Consider the following 16228-nt stretch of genomic DNA (forward strand, 5'->3'; position numbering starts at 1 on the left):
AATCCAAGGGATGTTAATAAAGAGCTATATTATAATTGTCATAAATATTTATTAATTTAAAAAAAATTTTTTTACATTTAAAAATTTGTACAAACCTATATTATATATATGTAGTATAATTTAGTTAAAAAGATTTATTGAGTGTCTTTAAGTATTTGTTGAGCTAATTCTTGAGGAGTTTTACCTTTATTAATTTCAATTCCATTTCCTGTTTCATCATCTATTATATCATTATTTATATTACTTCCCTTGTTAGTATCTAATTTATAACCTTTCATTGCTTTTGGTTTTGATTTTCCTGATCCAATTAATTCTTCTTCATTATTTCCTACAATATGACCTTCATTTGCAATTCCACCTTTTGGAGCTTCAACTATTCCTACTCCCTTTTGTCCATTTGAACCTAATGCTAAATTTCCTGCTAAATCTAAATTTTCTGAATCTTTATTTGAATTCTTATCTACTCCTTTTACTATATTATTTAAATTACTACTCTCTTTATCATATTTGTTATTTGAATTTGAATTTAGATTATTATTGTTGAGATTATTTGATGATGATGATTGTTCTTCTGATGGTACTAATTCATATAATACTTCTGATTTTTCTTTTAAATCTTGTGATACCCAATACATCAAGAGACCGAATATACAAAACATGAAAATATACCCCATTAATTTTCTTTTTGGAGAATTGAAAAATATAATTGGTTCTTTTAAATTTTCATATGGTGATGAATGTTTTTTCTTTGATGATGGTTTCATATAATATGGTCTTGGTAAACCATTATTGTTATAACTGCCTTGCATTTATTGGTTATGAGTTTTAGATTTGTATTGTTTCTTGTAAATATATTTGATTGATTTATGATAAAAACTTTTTATTGATAAAGAAAAAATAGATTTTTCAATGTTATTTGATTATGTATCGAATAAAAATATATTTTGTGGCTTGTTTTTGTACTATTTATGTTAACGGATAATAACGAGTGGAGAATTATATGCCTTGAATCAAAATATTATCAATCAGTTATATTTTTAAATAAGTATTTTATTGTAATATCAAATAATGTGAAAAAAAAAATTTAGGTCTGTATTGAAAATTGATATAAAATTAATTTATTTGTTTTGTTTGTTGATTTTAAAACTAGTGATTTTTTTTCAACTATTAATTATTCAATGATTTTTTCTTAGACTAATTCTAGCTAATATTATAATAATAGTTTAACTAAAAAGTAACATGAATTTAAACACTAAACTCAAAAAAACCTTTAAAATAACGCCTGTCAAAGACTCACTCTTTCAACTCGCCTACTAATTTCATAATAATAATAGTAAGTAAGTCCTTATACAATAAAGAAAGATCATATAATTTTAGATAAGACACGTCTTACGACAAGTATTAGAAAATATTAATAATTAATAAATTGTACGTTTACCAAAAAAGAAAACAATACAATTTGAAAATATTTCAAGGGTTTTGTGTATTAGTTCGTATTATAAAAGTTTATTAATTGAGCTAATGAACATTATAGAATAAGTAGAAGTAAAGTTGGACTTTATAAAACTTAGTACGCGTTGTTACCATAAAGTTGGACCAAAAAGGTGTTTATCTGTGGGAACGGTTGGGCCAAATTACATTTGTAGTTAATCTTTTTAAAAATTAAATTTAAGATTTTCAAGTATTGAATTCTAGATTCTTTAATACTGTATATAATTAATATTTATACATATATATTTAAGTAATATTACATATTGCAGTATATTAATTTTTTATAACCAGATTTTCATTTTTTACAACCAAAATGAATTTTATTTTTTGCAACCAATTTGGGAACCTGGAAAATCTAACAACAGTCAGTAATGATATGGATTTTATTCATTGCAATATTTATTAAATATACATATTCAATCCCACCATCATGTTTCTTAAGCTGTATATCAGAAGTTTCTAAAACAAATTGTGAATTTAAATTAAGTAATATTGGTTGTATATGTTTAAAAGAAGATCAAATTGTTGGTTGTTTAATCGATATTTGTCCCTATGGAACTTTCAATAGTGCAAGAGATCATTTTTTAGGTACATGTTTAGAACATGGTAAACCATCAATAACAAATCCTTATCCAAAACCTGCAACTTATCCTCCACCTGGTTATATTGAAAATTTACCAAAAGTTAAAGATCCTCCTTATGTACATCAACCACCTCCTTTACCTCCATCACCACAACCAATACCACCACCACCACAAGAAGAACGACAACCAGTAACACCACCACAAGATGAATATAAACCTCCATTACCTACTCCACCATTACCTGCACCACCTCCAATTGACCTACCTCCGATAGAACCACCAGCTCCTCAACAAGATAGATTCAATGATATTAATTCAGATCCATGGTTTAAAGACCCTATTGATAGAAACATTTATGATTCAAAACGTCCAATTGAATGGGAAGAGACTGATTCATTAGATAATAATGGTGATTTTATAATTATTAGAAAACCCATAAATGTCCCACCAAATTTGCGTGATAAATCTAAAGTTGGGAATATAAGAAGGGTAAAAGTTCAACAAGTGCCTAACCCAAATCAAAAACATCATCATCAAAATTATTATTTGGGCAACAACAACTTGAATAAAAACTTCAAAGATTTAAATAATAAGATTTTGTTCAAAACTAATAGAATTATGGAATCATTACAACCAAAAGGTAATAAATTATACCACAACAAAATCCGTAAAATCCAGCCCATTCAACCCCCTCCAAAATCCCTTAACGTTGCACAAGTATCTCAAAGAATCAAACCATCAATTCCAAAATTTAAAAGATCACTTAGAAATGAATATAATACCAATCACATCAAGAGATTAGCAATGAACTAATTCCAACTGAAGTTTTCATCTATCCAAATATATTTCTATAAGTCTTTTTATCTATTTTTATATTTTCAATAGTATTTCTAGGTACACTAACTAATCCAATTTCTCTAACATGTAAGTTCTTTGAATTAAATTTATCTTGTGAGGTTTCATAACAATTTGATATTAACAAGTTCCCAAATGGATCAATTACAATTAATATTCCTTCTAATAATCTATTATCTGTTAATTTTATATGAAAGTTTGATCCAATGAATTTATCTGGAGTTATTATTTTCTCATTTGATTTTGACATTTATTGAACTGATTATTTTAAATTACAGTTGTTACTTCGAGTTTTTCAGATTCTCTCGTCTTTAAATCAAAATATTTACGAAATTTTTTTTCACAATTTTTTCAACTCTTTTTCTTCTTCTTTAACATCAATCGCAGATTCACCCTTTGTATAAAATATAACTTATTTTTACTCTATTGATAAGCTATAGGAAGGATTTACAAGTGAATGTAAGCGTAGATTAACCGTTAAGTTGGAGCACGTTTCTGGGCGCCTGATGTTGACATTTTAATATGGGACATTGGGAATCAGTTGTGACTACATTTTGTATTTGAATAAGTAGGAAATTTTCCATTCTTCAATGGGAAGTTGACATTTACTCGGGTAAATTAATCGTGTATAATTTTAGAGACGATACTTATTATAGTGTGTTGATCTCTTTATGTTGATTCTTAATTTTGATCTAATATTAAATTTACGAGCTTACTTCTTTTCCTTAACTAATGGCTAATGAATAGTTCACAACAACAACATGAACTAACTACAATATACAATGAATACTCAACATACTTCACCAATTGTTCTTTGAACTTAGACGCCAGATATTTAGATTTAACCACGAAGGAAGGTGACAAAATAAAAGTTACAGTAAATAATCAAGGTTGGTCAATTAAAAATTCGAATAACATCATATATGAAACTTTTGAATCATTAATGCAAGCCATAAGTCCATCATTTAGGAATCAGTTTGGAAATGAGCTAGCCAATAGATTAAATCAATTACTACAACAACAAGAATAATATATACTTCAAAAATTAGAATATATATTTTAGAACTATTTACAGATTTCACCCAATCTATTTCTTCTTTTTATCACCACCATGTTGACGTCTAACGAATGCCTCAACATCGTCAACATCTCTTCTTGACTCTCTAATATAATAATGAGCAGCTCTTGGCATATATTCTTTTGGCTTATATAATACTTCAATATTTCTAATATTTGGATTATATACGGGTATTCTAATTTCAGATCCAACTCTATTTAATTTAGTTCTTAATAAGATATTAGAACCTAAATTTAATTGACCTCTTTTAATAGCTATTATTCTTCCAGTTACATCTGATCTATCTAAATATGTTACTTTTATTATATCTCCAGCTCTTAATCCCTTGGAGTAATTTATTAATTCTCTTCTTTTGCCTGTTGGATCGTGTTTTTCCAAAAGTTGTTTGTGGATGTATTTCATGGCGCTTTCCCCATTTCTTCTTGGGGGTAATGGTTCATATACTGTGGGTAATGCTATTTTAAAAGTTAGTATTTATTTGATATTGTTGAGAATTCTTGGTGAATGAACATACGTTTTCTTAAATAGTGAAAAGCTCTTGCTGTCGTTATTTGAGTTGATCTCAACCCTAGGGATCTGGATATAGATGAGAACATTTGTGAGGCTAGGTTGGTTATTGGTGATTGATTATGTTAATCAAAATTTTTCATGTACTTTAAAGTTGATTTTTTTCGCAGTACAAAATTAAAAAAACAATATGGAGCTCAATTACATAACAGATGAATTGTACAAACCGATATGTAAAGACCAACTTATAAAATCTACATACCTTGCATCATTAGTTTATACATTAGAATTATGCTATATTAAAAAATCGAATATTAAAAACGAGGTTTTCTTTTCCTACCAGTAAATTTAGAATCTTCAGCCACTATCCTACCTCTACGTCTCATAGTTTCTTTCTTTCTATTTATAAATTCTTTTCTAGATTCCATTAATTTCCTTTTTTTCCTCTTATTGCCTATTTCTTCAGGTGCATCCATTTCAGCTCCTTTTAAATTTATATTTCTTTCAGTTATACCAGCAGTTAACACCAAGTAGTACTTTTTATTCTTTTTAGATTCTGGTTCATCTATAACTAATCCACCTCCAAATCCAGCTACTTTGGCACTGGACATTATATTTTCTATCTGGGTATCATTCAGTGGATAAAATTGTGCAACGAATTTCCCACCTCTTTTTAATGATGCATATAACGTATTAAAAAACAACAACAATCTTTTTTTTGGGTCCACGTTGGAAGTATCTGCATTACATAGCCATTGTATAGCTGATATAGATATAGCAGCATCAAAAGTACCTGCTCGAAAAGGTATACCATTTCCTAAATCTGCTAAAAATAAATCACCTTCAACATCTCTATCTAGTCCTGTTGCTAACATACTGGGTGATATATCCATCCCTATCCAATTATAACCTTCTTCTGTTAATATTTCTCCCGAAAGACCTGATCCACAACCTAAATCTAATATAAAATGTGGTTCGTCTGAATCTAAATTTAATAACTCTAGTGCTCGAAGTGTCATTTTCGCCTGTATATGTTGTACACGGGTTGATGATGTGTATTTGAATGATTCTGTGTCATTGTAAAAAACTTCCGGTGGTGCTAATTCTTCTGGTCTTGACATATTTTGTAGTTGTCTTTTAATTAGCTTGTTGTTTCAATAATTGATTTACTTCTTTTAAATTTTGTGTCTCATAAAGAGATGATGGTTTCTTTTACGCGCACTTAAATGCGTGAAACATTAAACTATTTTGCAACTACAGATAAAAATGATTGTTGGTATATACATTTTCTATTCATTAAATTCATTATTAAAATCAAACCTATAAACTTTTACTTAAAAATGAAATTCGGAGTCGTCATCTTCTTTTTCATTATATGGATAAGGAGGTTTCCTCGTCAACTTTTTCTTTTTTAAAGAATTATCAAAATCAAATCCTTCATGATCATTATCTTCATCATCATCATAACTTAATCCATTAGTTCCTTCGAAATAAAAACCATCGTTCTCATCATCTTCTTGATTACCATATTCATCTCCCTTTAATGTATCATCATAGGATATTCGTTGACCATGTTTATCGAATTTCTCATTTTCTTCTTCTTCACTTTCCATTTCTGATGGGTATAATGATTGATCAGCTGTTACTATTTGTCTTACTGATTTTGGTAATCTATCTGGTCTATAGAATCTTAAATCTATTCTACCGATTAAATATAACATGTTAACAATAATTTCTAAAGCTCCCCACCAAACATACATCATTACTGCTGATCCAATTGGTGCTCTATCATACTTCATTCTTGCTTGAAAGCAAACTACAGATCTTAATATAGAACTTGTCAAAATTATAATTGTAGTTATAAATATTATCAACATTGAAACATTATGAGTTAAATCACCTCTTTCATTACTTAATCCTTTAACAATTTTGTAGTGATGATGAGTAGCTGCGATAACTCTAATCGCATGTCTATGATTATGATTTCTTTTCATAAATGATATAGCCGCTTGTTGAGGTTCACCTTTTTTAACAAAATAAAATGGTGAAAATGATTTAATCCACCATGGTTGATATGTATATAAATTTTCATCTTTTCTTGTTGGTTTGAAAAAAAATGCTAATCCTATTAATGAGATAGAAGTTAATGAATATAATATAATTAATATTGAGCTTGCTTGAACTACTTTCTTGTATCTTGCATAGTTTGGTTCTCCCAAAAGATATAAATTTATACCGCTTGATGCAACAATAGTCATTGCTACAACACCAGCAACAATAGCATAAAGTGTCAACATTGGATACCAAAATAATCTTCTTGAACCTCCAACAGGATGTCTCCATGTAAATATTCTTTGAGCTAAAATTAAATTAAAACTTGCTATTAAAACAGTAGGTAGAATTAAAAAAACTTCACTTGTGATACCAATCCCCGTCTGTGTCAAATCTCTTGACCATTGAATTCTTAATCCAAACCCCAAAACTCTACATATATTATAAAATATAAAACCTAGTTGTGGCCAAAAATAATGACCTCTTGAAAAATTTATTAAAAAAATGGCAATATGTGCAATAGTAACGATCGTGAAAAAAGTTGTAAATATGGCAGATGGTGCAATATCTGCTGAAGTTGGATAATCACCAAATAAATTATATTGTAATGATTGAGTATAATCAACCATAATTGGTGGAATTTGAGACCCCACTAGATTTCTTGCTTGAGCTGATAAATAATGAGATCCTGTTCCATCAGCTGGATAGTTATTTTGATAAGATAATAGTCTCATTAAACCATGAATGGCTGAGTATTCATGAGGATTTGGAAAGTCCGACATTGGTTGTAGATATGTGAATTTGAAAATTTTATGAAATGAAATGCAAACGATTTTGAAGTCTTTACTTTTTGTTGAATAAACGAATGAATAACTAATAAAGGGTATAAAAACAATCAAAGTTTGAAAAAATAATAATACATGTAAATTAAATAAATGAATGAAGATTTAAAATTTTAGGAAACTTCTTGATGTAATGAATGAATAAAAATGCAATTAAAAGCAAAAAAATAATATGGAATTTAAAACAAAATAACTGTGAAATTTTTAATGTAAATGATAGTCCAAAAGAATTAAAGCATCTAACTATGAGAATTGAAATTGTAGAATAAACATTGTTTTAAAGCAAAGTCATCGATTGCATAACTTCTAAAATTAAAATAACTTAAAATATAATCGTATAATTTTAGTTTTATTGTGACATATTTTTTTTCAATTGATATACCTAATTAGGAAATTCATGATATTTATTAATTAAATGAATCGATATTTAATTGCAGTTTGGATTCATGTTCATGTAACCAACAAATAACGAATAGCTTTCTGTTGGTTTCTACTGCACATGAGTGTTTACTATTTGAGCTTAAACGTTAAGGTTGAATTATTTTAAGATTAAAAAAATAAAAAAACGTTATCAGTCCAAACTTTAATTTGAAACAATAAAGTTTATATTTTTCCAATTCAATTTAAGATAAAGTAGAATGCGGATCTAACAAACGTTTGGATATAACTTGATGGTCTAATTCTATCTTTCTACAGTTGTGAAGACCTGTTTCTACGAAATTGTATCGATATACCTGAAAATTTAAAATTTTTCAGATAAAACAATAGACAATCTAAATTGCCAAATGATTTGCCGTCTCAACATTTATCAACAATTTCACTCGACTTTACCACTTTGAGAGATGAACTCTGCAAATGTTTGTGGTTCATAATCAGTAATTTTCTCACGTGAAAACTTCTTAACAAAATATCATTAGTTCTCCGATACTTGCATATATTTTTATGCGAGTTACGGTGATTAAATTGTTCTATTGTTTAGAAATATAGTAAAATTTTTTTGAAAAATGTCACAATATGCCTCAAAGGGCCCAAGATTAATTCGTTCAGATTAATATTATAGTACTATGACTAAACTTACTATGAAACTGAGCTTTTATCGACTATATTTACGCAGGAACTTGTAAACATCTATTACTTAGGTACAGTTTATTTTTGTCAGAAAAATTAAGTTGGGCAATTTAATGTTTCCAAAGAAGAAATAGACATCTATACTTGTCCATTTTTATTGAGCTCAATTCATAGATATATTCAATAAACAGGGTAATGTTCTTGATGATACATTGTCATTACCAAAATTGGCTTCAAAATAAGAACAAAATCTAGAAATATATCAATACGAGTTGGACAACAGAAGATTGAGAGACCTTTATTAAAACGATTTACTGCTCAGATTCTGTAGTTCCACTGGTTTGGCTAATTCAATTAGTAGAATCATATATTAACAAAAATAGTAGTATTTATTATATATAGTATCATGAAACAAATTTATTATGTGCAGTATCAAAATCGCGTCTTAATATTTATTTTTCATTAACATAAGTTTACCAAAAGATCAGATCAAGTAACAAATACAACATTCAAATGCCAATTGCAAATATAGACTGTTCACCAGTACATACACTACTACAAGACTCAGAACCGCAAACAAGCTCAAACGTAATATCAACAAAATATGGATCAACCCTACTAGAAATTCAAGGAGATTTAAACCTACCATCACATAAACCTACATGTTCACTCCAAGAATTATCACCAGAAGATCAAGCCAAAATGTCAAATTTCATAACAGTAGATAAAATATATGAAGCTATAAAATTCGGTCATTTAGAGTTCGACTCAAAGGATGAATCAAAAGTCACTTTATTCATTGGTAAAAGTCAACGATTAATTGGTAATATAGTTAAATTAGATACACCTTTGGGAATATTGAAAATACCGAGAAAGCTACATGATGATAGTGATAGTGATGGTATGGATGTTGATGAGGATATACGGATGATTGATATTATACGGGCTAAAATGATTTTTAAACAACGTCCTTTACCAATAATGTAATTCAATTGTATATGATTTAGTTTTGTTAATGAATAATTTGCATATAAAGAACGTACCATCCTCGAAATTTCAGAAAAAATCAGTAATGAACTTGTCTAAACTCCTCTCTTCGATACGTATCTCAGTATATGAAAATTCTACACTCAAGAGTATCAGTATCATCAATGTATAATAATATTGAATTAGTAAAAAATAATAAATTTAAGTCTCTATATTCTATATAAGTCAATAATTATCCTAAATTTTAGCTCTATGATCCCATTTAATCTGAGTATTCAACTCAAATCCAACATTATTGGGATCAGAAGTTACAATATTTTCATAAATCTGTTTAATTTCTTGTTTAGAGAAACCCAATATGTCTTCCATATAATTAACAATATTTCCATATAATTCATTAAATAATTGTATAGTAGCTAACATAGCCTCGTATCTTGAACTTATTAAATTTTTGAAACCATCTTCTTCTATTTTCCAATCTTTCCTTCCTTGACTTATCATATTTTCTAACGCGTCCCCTTCTTCATCATTACCAAATTTTGATCTAATTTTATTTACTGCTTCGATGAATTTTTCTTTCAATATTGGATGTTCTGGTTTCAAACCAACGGTAGTTAATTCATATTCTTTTGATAAAGTGTTTTTATCAACTCCAGCTAATAACAAATACATCATTCCAAATACCCCAGTACGATCTTTACCAGCGGTACAATGAAACAAAAATGGTTGATTTTCTTCCAAAATATATAAAAATATACTTCTAAATGCTTCTTTACCAAATTCAAACATATCTTTATAAACATGAACATAAGTTGACCAAGATGTCATTAAATTTGTATACCTTAACGCTATAGCTTGTGGTGAATAATCATCATTAGCGTAAACTGGTGTATGATACCTTGTAATTCCATATTCAGATAAATTTGGTGGGTACCCATCTTTTGAAACTTCACCATCTGATCTTAAATCAAATATTGCTTTTATACCTAATTTCTCAATTGTTTTTAAACCATTATCAGTTAATTCTGAAATGTTTGCACACCTAAATGCAACGTTAGGTTTAACGTAATATATTTGATTCTTGACTGTAGGTTTTAATTCAAATGTTGGATGCAAGATTCTCCAACCACCAATATCTCTAAAATTGCTCACTTTTTCAACATTTTTCCACCTTGGTACACTTCCAACTACTTCAGTAGATACAAGAAATCTTTCAAATTCATTCTCGGGAGATAGAAATTCAATAATATAATCCACTACTAAACTATTATAATTAATTCTTCCCTTTTTAATAGGTAAATGTAACGGGTTAATTTCATCTAAATCATCGTCTGGTTCTATTTCTTGGAATCCATAAAAATTATGATCAGCCTCAGGGATTAATTTTAAAGTATGTGATTTGGGGCCTCTATTTAATGCATTTGCAAAATTTGCACTATCATATTTTGGGATTATTTCATCATGTAATCCATATATACTCAACACTGAAATGTCTCTTGATAATTCACTTAATTTAGCAAAATCAGGTTTAGATAATGTTATAATTTCTCTTGCGGCTAAATCTCCCTTTATATGTTTCCCATATCTATAAAATCCAACATCTGATATATAATCATAATCAACAAAATGTGAATACCTTTCCAAGACAGTTTTGGAAGTATATCTTGCTGCACAATTTATTAAATTAGGTACAATAATTGCATTAGAATCTCCCATTTTCAATAATTCATCTTGTTCTAATGCCCATAAAAACATTGCAACTCCACCTCTTGAATGAGAAATAATAGAACTTATAGTTAAATCAATATCCAATCCGTTTTTAGATCCATCTCTTAAAAATTCAGCTGAAGATTGGATATCAGCAACATCTTGATTTAAATGTCTTCCTTCTAATTTATTTTCATTATCATCAGAATCTCCATTTCCTCTAAAATCAATTCTTAAACTAAAAATCCCCAATTCTTTAGCTAACCTATGAGCTAATTGTTTTTGATAACAATAATCTCTATGACCTCCTTGACCATGTAATATAATAGCTGCTTTGTGAGTAACAGGTGCTAATTCTTCTTCAAAAGGATTATCACTATCCATTGAATGAGGTATTGCTAAAGTAGCTGCTACTCCATTGAATTTAACTTTAATCTCTCGCGGTGGTGGTGGATTATATTTTTCTGGAACTGTCATTTTTGAAGTGAAATTAAATAAAAGTTGGAAAAGTAAATAGTAGAATTATGAATTAAATGTAAAAATAAATTTTGAATCTATAAATATAATGTCTATAAGTAAGTTGAATGAATTAAATGAATGAATATAAGATGCTTGATGATATTTATAGTAGAAGATTTATAAAAGAAGTCAAACTTGAGAAATAAAGTTCTTTTTCAAAACCGTTAAATTATAAATAATGAAAAAGAAGCTTATGATAATTTCAACTGAAAATCGCACGGTTTTAAATCAGTAAATTTGTAACCCCACTTACTTACTTTATGATAAAGCCGATTAAAAAACTTTAAATTATTTTTGAAGTGTCTGAAATTTATTTTAATGTCTAATTTTTTTTTTTGACATATTGTTGAATTACTTCAATTCTATTAAATTCAAGGAGAAATGAAAAATCGACTAGTCAGTCTTATAGATGAAAGTAATTGTCAGGTTTGGTAAACCACTTCAAACCAATTGATTACGAGTAAAGTACCACTAAAAGCGGTTGTAAGGGTAAATTGATAAATATGGAACAAAAACTAAAAAAGGTGCGCGTTACGTTGAGCCGCTACTACTTAAATTTAGTAAATTTTTTAAACGTGCGCTTTTTATCTTAATCAGATTCATCAATGGATTAAAGTATCAGACCAAATATCCAAACTAAATGAATCGTAAGTAAATGAATCATTCAGATAGAGATGCATATCTACAATTAGGTGAGAAATTAAATCAAAAACATTCAGATCAATTATCAACCCAGCTACAAATTTTAAGATCAGTATTAATAAATTTTATTAATGAAAATGGTGAAGAAATTCAAAAAAATCCTGAATTTAGATCAAAATTTAATGAATTAAGTCAACTGATTGGAATGGACCCTTTAGATGTTTTGATTTATTCTAATTCTACTACAAATCAAAAAGAAAATTATAATAATTTTTTGATTGGATTATCTATTAAAATTGTTGAAGTATGTCAAGAAACTAGAGATTTGAATGGTGGATTAATCAATTTAAATGAATTAATATCAATACTTAAAATGTCTTTTGAATCAACTATATCAAAAGATTTAAATCTAAAGATAGAACTAAAAGATATTGAAAAATCAATAACAAAATTAAAATCAATGGGTAAAAATTATGAAATTATAACTATAAATAATATAAAATGGTTAAAATTTTCATCTATAGAAAATTTATCAAATGATCAAATTAAAATTTACGAATTATGTGGATTCATGGGTGGGTTTGTTACGCATAGATTAATTAAAGATAATTTTGGTTGGGATGGTATAAGATGTAAAAATGTAATTGATGAAATGATAATGAATGGACTTTTATGGGTTGATTCTCAAGGTGGTGAAGAATGGCAATATTGGGAACCTTCTTGGATATCACATTAATTTGCCTTTTTCTTGGTTTTCTTTTCTAACCAACGAGCATTTATTAAGTCATAGCTATCAGTCCTTTCACGTTTTGATAATGGAGTATATTGAGCAAAAGCTCTTCCAACACCATCTCCCAATGGTACCATATTATCACTAATAGCTTCATCATCTTTAAATAACATATTTTGCATGATTTCCAGCATTTGAGATTTTATTTGTAAATCATATTCCATACCTATAAATCCATTCATTAATTTATGAAACTTGTAGTGGTTATTGAAAGTTTTCCATTCCATTGTTGGGAACTCACAATCATATAACACTAGTGGTATATCATTTGCCATTTCATATTGTGGTTTTGTGGGGTAGATTGAAGTATTCATTAGCTCCAAAATTATTTCAGGTTTTTCTAATTTTTTACCAACTAAAAATAAAATTGCAATCATACATCTAACTTGATGCCATAAAAAAGCAGTCCCAATTAAATCAAAATAATATAAATTATCTTTGAGGTGTTTAATTTTGGCACTGTAAATGAATCTTGTAAAATTTGTAATTTGTTTTGATCCATCTAATTTACAAAAATTTCTAAAATCATGTTCTCCTTCATAGTATAAAGCTGCCTTATTCATTAATTCTATATCTAATTCATTTGCTTTGAATAAGTATCTATAATGTCTATTTTTACATGAAAATCTTGCATCGAAATCTGGTGGTGGTCGTAAACATATTGAATGAATTTTTATATCTGGTGGTAAATTTGCATTAATAACTGTAAGGTAGTCAATTTCTTGATCATCCAATTCTGGATTTGCTTGCTCTTTTTCGGTTAGGTTAGACCTCAATTTTATAGATATTACTTGATTCATTGCACTTACTCCCTTATCAGTTCTTCCACATCTTGAAAATTCAGTTTCTAGTATAGGTTCTGGAATCAATTTGATCTTGGATAAACATTTTAGTATAGTCTCTTCAATTGTAGGTAAGGGTGTATCTTCATATTGGAAAGCTAATCCATTGTAATTCCAACCCAAATATGCAAACCTGAGAGCAACAAATCTAAAATTATGTTTGGTCCAGTCAAATTCTTTTTGTTTTTTAGTTGGAGTTAATGTGTGGTTCTCTAGTTTTTGAAGTTTTGCTATTAGTTGATCTTTACTCCATTTTGTATAATCTATTGGTTTTGTCATTACGGATCTAGTGCTATATATTAAGGATCTTTTCATAAACCATTTGTAGGTGATTATCATGTACTTTCTGAATTTTGGTTGTAAAACAAAAACTAAATATTTTTGCAACACAAATTCATCTAGTCATCTCTACAATGAAATCATCAACAGAATCATTATCATGGGAGAATTTAAGATATGATTTACATCCATGGTTGAAATACGCAATACAGTCGTTGGGATATCCAACAATGACACCAGTTCAAGCATCAACAGTACCTTTATTAAGTGGAAATAAAGATGTTATAGTAGAAGCAGTAACTGGATCAGGTAAAACATTAGCATTTGTGATACCAGTACTAGAAAAGTGTTCAAAAAGGTTATTTGCAAAAGGAGACGAATATGAACCATTAAAGAGAAATCATATACTAAGTATTATACTATCACCAACTAGAGAATTAGCTAAACAAATTCAAATGGTATTTGATCATGTATTGGAGTATTTACCAGAAGAAGTAGGTTCAATAAAAACACAATTATTAGTTGGATCGTTAGGAAATGTAAGAGAAGATCTTGAAAAATTCCAAGAAAATCAACCACAAATATTAATAGCAACACCAGGTAGATTACTAGATTTCATGTCATCACCAATTCCAAAAACATCATCATTAGAAATAGTAATATTAGATGAAGCAGATAAGTTACTAGATTTTTCATTTGAAACTGATGTCATTAATATACTTAAGAGGTTACCAAAACAAAGAAGAACTGGATTATTTTCTGCTACAATTTCATCAGCTGGCAATACAATTTTCAGAACAGGGATGAATAACCCTGTAAAAATCCAAGTTAAAACCAAAAATTTTCTAGGGGAACAACAAAATGCACCAACTGCTTTAACATTATCTTATATGTTTGTTGAACCAATGGAAAAATTAAGAACTTTATTAACAATGCTAAAAAGTTATGATTTCAGAAAAGTTATAGTTTATTTCCCAACATGTACTGGTGTTAAACATTTTTATCAAGTATTCAATTACGTTGCTGGTGATCAGGGACTGCAGTTTTTCTCATTACATGGACAATTAAATACAAAATCAAGACTAAAAACTTTGGAAAAATTCATGGAAGGAAATGATCTAAACACAAAATATTGTTTAATGACAACAGATGTAGCAGCAAGAGGTATAGATGTTCCAGATGTTGATCTTGTGATACAAATTGATCCACCAACTGATCCAAATGTATTTTTACATAGATGTGGAAGAACTGGGAGAGCAAATAAAGTAGGAAGAGCAATAGTTATGCTAAACAAGGATACTCAAGAAGAAGATTATATTGGATTTATGGAAGTTAAAAATATTTACATGACTGAAGTAAAACCACCAACATTAGAATTCCAAAATTTATCGAAGAAGTTAAGAAAGTACATGTTAGAAGATAGATCAAGACACGAATTAGCTATAAAATCATACGTAGGATTTATAAGGTATTATTCAAAACATATAGCAAGTTCCATTTTTAGGTTAGCTACACTCGATTATTTAGGGATTGCAAAAATGTATGGATTGTTGCGATTACCGAAAATGCCAGAATCAAAATATATAGAAGATATACCAACAGATGGATGGTTGGGGGAAGTTATAGATATGGATAATTATTCATATGCAGATAAAGCACAAGAAAAATCAAGATTAGAAAATTTGGAAAAGGAAAAACAATTAAAAATAGATAATGCTAAAAAACGTAAAGAATTAAAAATTAAAAATGAAGCATGGTCAAGTAAAACTGAACATAAGGAAACAAAACAAGAAAGAAAAGATAAAATGAAAAGAAAAAAAGAAGCTATTGAAAAACAATTAGAAAAAGAAGATTCAGATCAAGAAGAAACTCAACAAGATTGGAAAGATATGATAAGGCAACTGAAAAAGAAGAAATCACAAACTACAATGCAAGGATCTTTTGATGATTTATAAACATTTTTTATAAACATTTTTTATTTCATA

The 16228-nt window shown here is 28.3% G+C and overlaps 10 protein-coding genes across 10 annotated transcripts; 5 read left to right on the forward strand and 5 right to left on the reverse strand. All coding sequences in view use genetic code 12, as the record gives it.

Moving 5' to 3' along the window:
- Nucleotides 1-134: 134 nt before the first annotated feature.
- On the reverse strand, nt 135-809 carry KGF54_000886 (uncharacterized protein; the record flags this gene model as incomplete). Its single annotated transcript, XM_051766847.1, has 1 exon — nt 135-809. The coding sequence occupies one exon, from the start codon at nt 807-809 to the stop codon at nt 135-137; it is 675 nt and encodes a 224-aa protein (XP_051622100.1).
- A 1053-nt stretch (nt 810-1862) lies between these two features.
- On the forward strand, nt 1863-2888 carry CCW14 (Ccw14p; the record flags this gene model as incomplete). Its single annotated transcript, XM_051766848.1, has 1 exon — nt 1863-2888. The coding sequence occupies one exon, from the start codon at nt 1863-1865 to the stop codon at nt 2886-2888; it is 1026 nt and encodes a 341-aa protein (XP_051622101.1).
- A 781-nt stretch (nt 2889-3669) lies between these two features.
- On the forward strand, nt 3670-3960 carry KGF54_000888 (uncharacterized protein; the record flags this gene model as incomplete). The annotated part of the gene is made up of 1 exon (XM_051766849.1): nt 3670-3960. The coding sequence occupies one exon, from the start codon at nt 3670-3672 to the stop codon at nt 3958-3960; it is 291 nt and encodes a 96-aa protein (XP_051622102.1).
- A 57-nt stretch (nt 3961-4017) lies between these two features.
- KGF54_000889 (BUD23) lies at nt 4018-5636 on the reverse strand (the record flags this gene model as incomplete). Its single annotated transcript, XM_051766850.1, has 2 exons — nt 4018-4463; nt 4856-5636. The coding sequence occupies 2 exons, from the start codon at nt 5634-5636 to the stop codon at nt 4018-4020; spliced, it is 1227 nt and encodes a 408-aa protein (XP_051622103.1).
- Nucleotides 5637-5849: 213 nt separating this feature from the next.
- Nucleotides 5850-7349, reverse strand: KGF54_000890 (uncharacterized protein; the record flags this gene model as incomplete). Its single annotated transcript, XM_051766852.1, has 1 exon — nt 5850-7349. The coding sequence occupies one exon, from the start codon at nt 7347-7349 to the stop codon at nt 5850-5852; it is 1500 nt and encodes a 499-aa protein (XP_051622104.1).
- Nucleotides 7350-8990: 1641 nt separating this feature from the next.
- CTF8 (Ctf8p) lies at nt 8991-9464 on the forward strand (the record flags this gene model as incomplete). Its single annotated transcript, XM_051766853.1, has 1 exon — nt 8991-9464. The coding sequence occupies one exon, from the start codon at nt 8991-8993 to the stop codon at nt 9462-9464; it is 474 nt and encodes a 157-aa protein (XP_051622105.1).
- Nucleotides 9465-9701: 237 nt separating this feature from the next.
- On the reverse strand, nt 9702-11648 carry KGF54_000892 (uncharacterized protein; the record flags this gene model as incomplete). The annotated part of the gene is made up of 1 exon (XM_051766854.1): nt 9702-11648. The coding sequence occupies one exon, from the start codon at nt 11646-11648 to the stop codon at nt 9702-9704; it is 1947 nt and encodes a 648-aa protein (XP_051622106.1).
- A 697-nt stretch (nt 11649-12345) lies between these two features.
- VPS22 (ESCRT-II subunit protein) lies at nt 12346-13068 on the forward strand (the record flags this gene model as incomplete). The annotated part of the gene is made up of 1 exon (XM_051766855.1): nt 12346-13068. One exon carries the CDS (start codon nt 12346-12348, stop codon nt 13066-13068), a length of 723 nt encoding a protein of 240 aa, XP_051622107.1.
- A 48-nt stretch (nt 13069-13116) lies between these two features.
- KGF54_000894 (pseudouridine synthase) lies at nt 13117-14243 on the reverse strand (the record flags this gene model as incomplete). The annotated part of the gene is made up of 2 exons (XM_051766856.1): nt 13117-13122; nt 13179-14243. The coding sequence occupies 2 exons, from the start codon at nt 14241-14243 to the stop codon at nt 13117-13119; spliced, it is 1071 nt and encodes a 356-aa protein (XP_051622108.1).
- A 134-nt stretch (nt 14244-14377) lies between these two features.
- On the forward strand, nt 14378-16198 carry SPB4 (putative ATP-dependent RNA helicase; the record flags this gene model as incomplete). The annotated part of the gene is made up of 1 exon (XM_051766857.1): nt 14378-16198. One exon carries the CDS (start codon nt 14378-14380, stop codon nt 16196-16198), a length of 1821 nt encoding a protein of 606 aa, XP_051622109.1.
- Nucleotides 16199-16228: the final 30 nt, after the last annotated feature.

The sequence above is a fragment of the Candida jiufengensis genome (assembly GCF_024610255.1).
Source record: "Candida jiufengensis strain CBS 10846 chromosome Unknown scaffold7, whole genome shotgun sequence".
Classification (NCBI taxonomy): domain Eukaryota; kingdom Fungi; phylum Ascomycota; class Pichiomycetes; order Serinales; family Debaryomycetaceae; genus Lodderomyces; species Lodderomyces jiufengensis.